The 4,247-nt window shown below is 38.0% G+C and overlaps 1 protein-coding gene across 1 annotated transcript; it reads right to left on the bottom strand.

Annotated features, from left to right (window-relative positions):
- Positions 1-27: 27 nt before the first annotated feature.
- Positions 28-2,292, bottom strand: LOC105315526 (myosin-14-like; the record flags this gene model as incomplete). The annotated part of the gene is made up of 2 exons (XM_011410209.1): positions 961-2,292; positions 28-673 (listed from the first exon to the last, which is right to left on the bottom strand). Coding segments are annotated over exons 1-2 (1,978 nt in total), but the record flags the coding sequence as incomplete, so codon positions are not given.
- Between the last annotated feature and the right edge of the window lie 1,955 nt (positions 2,293-4,247).

The raw sequence follows: 4,247 nt of genomic DNA, 5'->3' as shown, positions 1-4,247 counted from the left end.
CCTTCAATCGCTCAATCTCCTTCGTACTCTCACTCATTTCTTTCTCCATCTTAGTACACTGTCCTTGATATATTTCCACAAGCTCTGCTGACTTTTTAAGATCTCCGGCGAGAGACTTTAATCTTGACCGACCCTCTTTAACTTTTCGACTCAAACGATCTCGCTCGATCTTTGTCTTTTCAAACTTCTCTCTCGTCTCTACAAGCTCATCTCCAGCACTCTCCTTAGCCACCACCTGTTGCTCTATTACTGATAGTCGTCTTAGCTCAACTTTCATTTCTTTCACTTGACGTTTCAAAGAATCTCGCTCGTCCTCCACCCCCTGTATCTCTGGACTCAGAGACCTACGAGTAATAGTCTCCTCCAACTGTCGTATCCTCTCTCGTGCTATGACTAGTTTGCTGTCAGACTCCTCTATCTGTCTTTGTAAATCATCAATTGCAGTCTCATTTAGACGAGCCGTTAGCTCGGCTATTTTCGACTCCATTTCTTGTCTTTCCGATACGAATGTCTTTATGACGCTCTGCATCTCGTGTGAGTGTACCTCTAGCTGTTGGAATCTGAGGATCAGTGCTCGTCCGTCTGGAGAGAGTTCTCTTAGTGGGTCGTCTGAGGTTGAGCCAGCGGCAGCAGCTGCTGAAGGAGAGGAAGGGAAAGACCCCTCAGACTGGACCTAATGATTGACGGAATAATGAAATAAAAATGTTTTGAAAAATACACTGCATGCTTTGTATAGTAAATATGGTGTACATGTAATAATAATAATGACTAATAATAAAATCTCTAAAATTAATAAATGTATGCACAGTAAATTGTACATTATAGATACATGTACATGTACATGTAGTTTTAATAATGTAAAAGACTAATAATGAATAATGCACATGCAAACAGTCAAACATGTACATGTATACATGTACTACATTAAAATTTATTATTATTATTATTATTATTACTTACTTGTACTTGTTCCATTTCCAGTAGCTGTTTCTCCATCTCATACTTTGATGTCTTCACATTTAGAGACTCAATCTCAAACAGCTTCAGTACCAATTGCTCCTTCTGAGTCCTCGACTCCATCTTCATGCTCTCTATCTTTGCCCTCAGTCTTGAGTTAGCCTTTTTAACCGACCGAACCTCTTTCTTGAGGTGAGCCAAATCAACATCAGTCTCGTTATCATTACGGTATTTAGCGTCGACCAGTTCTTGATAAAGTGAGGACTTTTCATCTTCGAGTTTCTTGATACGCTCCTGTAGTGGACCGGAGGTGTTCTGTGATGAATGGAATTGCTCCATCCTCGACTGGATGCTGTCACAGTTCTCGGTGACAGCAGATAAATGCTTAGAAACGGACTTCATCTCTTCCATTATGCGTGCGTTAGCTGATTTGAGTTTCTGGTTCTCTTCTAGTAGACTCACATAAGTCTCGCTACTCACGCCTTCGGGTAGATCTGACGGAACTCTTGGTCGGTCTCCGCCCCTAATCTCTGCCTCTTTTACTTGCTCTTCCAACTCTCGTATCTGTGATCTCAGTAGCGGTATCCCTTGAACCTGATCCTCCATCTGTTTCAATTGAGCCATTGTCGTTACTAGAGTATTACGAATGGCAAGTACTTGCTTGTTGCTACTCGAGTCAGACTTTGCTAATTTCGCCAGCTCCTGGTTTTGCTCATGTAATAGAGACACTCGCTGCTTTAACTGTAGTACAATGGCTCTCTGTTCCAGTAACTCATTCATCAATTTTTCTCTCTCTCGGTACATTGCTTGTAAGTCTGACCGAAGCTTTGGTATTTTACTAACTTCTCTTTCTAAGCTTTTCGAGTGTAGGAACGATTGTGTCATTTGCTTCTTGATGTCTTGTAGTATCTTGTGTTCGGACGAAGGAGGTTGGATGAGAGATGAAACAGCAGTATCTGCTATAGAGCTGGTACTACTCCTCCAACTCAGTGAAGGTGAGGGAGCTCGAATCACGTCCAGGTGTGACATGGAGCGACTGTCACGCCCGTTACGCAGGTCTACGGGTGGGGACGTCATGGCCCGTGGTCGAAGGGAATCGGTTGAAGGGGTCCCAGAATGACGTGGTGAGGGAATATTCGGGTTTAGAAAAGGAGGTGGGGTTTGGCTCCGATCTAAGTCATTCTGACTCTGAAAATTGCCGTCAATGACTGTTATCTTTCGTCTGTTATTTCGTTGACCGGTGGGTGTGGCTGAAGCCGACACGGCTCCCAGGGAGGGACTCCGACTTTTAGAAAGAGACGAGGAAGAGAAACTGTCTCTTATAATCAACTCCATAATTAGAATGAAACCGTCACAGACAACAAGAAACTATATTGTATTAATCTCTCTTTGATGTTTCTTCGATTCCTAAAACTATAAATTTTTGTCTTTCCAAAACTAGCTTTCCCCCCTCTCTTTCTCTCTCTTTTCCTTCTGATTTCAGCTCTCAGTTGTCAGTGGTGTCTATGGATAGACAAAGAGATAATGACAATGTATATAGCAATGAATAAAGGTAGCAGTCATATCAACACACTAAGTACTGTAGTGGTATATAATATACATGTACATATAAGTGTGTAGATACATGTATATGCATTTAATTATTGTATTAATAATGATGATGTTGTATAAACAATTGGGAGTCATAAATATAAACAAGGCTAATAAGAAAAATAACAATTTAAAGTCATCGATAAACAATTATTTAATAATAACAACAACAACATGTACATGTACGTGTGTGTGTACATGCTTGCAAAATTTTTATCATTGATCTAAAAAATTAAAATACCGAGAATGGTATAGAGTTACAAGTAGCATGCACTGGAAATGTACAAATAATACTCATCATATTACAAGCAATAATACTAATAATAATAATACTATTACTATTACTAATAAATACTATTCTTATTTCTTTACTAATGTATTGCTGACATGTAAATGTACATGTGCGTCAGCCAATTTAAAAAATACATGTAAACACGATAATAGTAGTAATAGTACACATGAAACATGCATCAAATTTACATGTGACACTGTAAATTAACACAAAATTTTTACTAGCATTATTATCATATTATTATTATTATTATTTGCAATGGGGAATAAGAAGAACAATAGCTCAACCAATTAGAGAATAAGAGTTTAACAATAGGTCCATATATGGACAAATGAAGGAGCTAATCATGTTTATATATAAACAACAATATTAACACTGCACCCACCCAATACACAATACATACACATACAATACAAGTACATAATATACGTACATACATACATACCAGTAGGATGACAGCATTCAATTATACAGTATAATAATGTATCTATAGAAACTTGATTGCTTAATGTGATATTATACTACTGACACACACACACTGGGCTGCAGCCTACAGGACATGCCTTGGTGAATACAATAAGCAATAATGTACGCAAACACAAACCAAACAAGACCCCAAATATATAGAGAATAATTATATCAAAACAGGATAATTTCAATGGTACTGGTTTTTATAATGGAATGGGAATATCATGCATGTACATGTATGTACACGGGTTTAAATGCAAACGGTATTTAACTTCATCTTGAACACTGTGCATTATTATTATTATTATTATGGCAGAATCATTCACAAGGCCATCAGTTAGTATTGCAGTTTGTACACTTAAATTTTTACGGGGAGTCACCTAAGCATTGATAATAGTGCAATTAAGAACATTCAGTTCTGGGATGGAATAGATTAAATCATTATTATTTTTTATTTTATTATTATTGTTTGTAGGGCAATAAGGTTTCAAAGGTCACTCCCTTCTCTTAGCTAGTATATTAGCACACAGGATTGTTGGATGAAGACCAGATGTGAAGACATGACACAACCTTGTAATGATTCATATACCTCTTTGTTCTCTCTCTCTCTCTTCTCTCTCTCTCCTTCTCTCTCCTCTCTCTCTTTCTCCATCTCTCTCTTTCTCCTGCCTTTTCCCTAGCTCTCTCTCTCTCTCCTGCTTTCTCATGCTTAATCAGTTTTCAATTTCTCACTTGATCTCTCCCTCTCTCCATCAATGGACACAAATCCTTAATACTTCCCTTCTCAAAGCATGATGATCTAATCCTGTTTTTCCCTTCCTTCCCTTCCTAATCTTCATACTTTACATTCATGAGAAAAGCCAGTGAATATACTTAGTGTCTTCCTATCAAAACTTACACAAGATGCCACAAATTCAGACACAGTGTACTCATACTAGCT

This window comes from Amphimedon queenslandica, unplaced genomic scaffold (assembly GCF_000090795.2).
Source record: "Amphimedon queenslandica unplaced genomic scaffold, v1.1 AMPQUscaffold_9773_Cont18039, whole genome shotgun sequence".
Taxonomy (NCBI): Eukaryota; Metazoa; Porifera; class Demospongiae; order Haplosclerida; family Niphatidae; genus Amphimedon; species Amphimedon queenslandica.
Note: the sequence above shows the minus strand (reverse complement) of the source record. Positions and strands in the feature narration are given on the sequence as shown.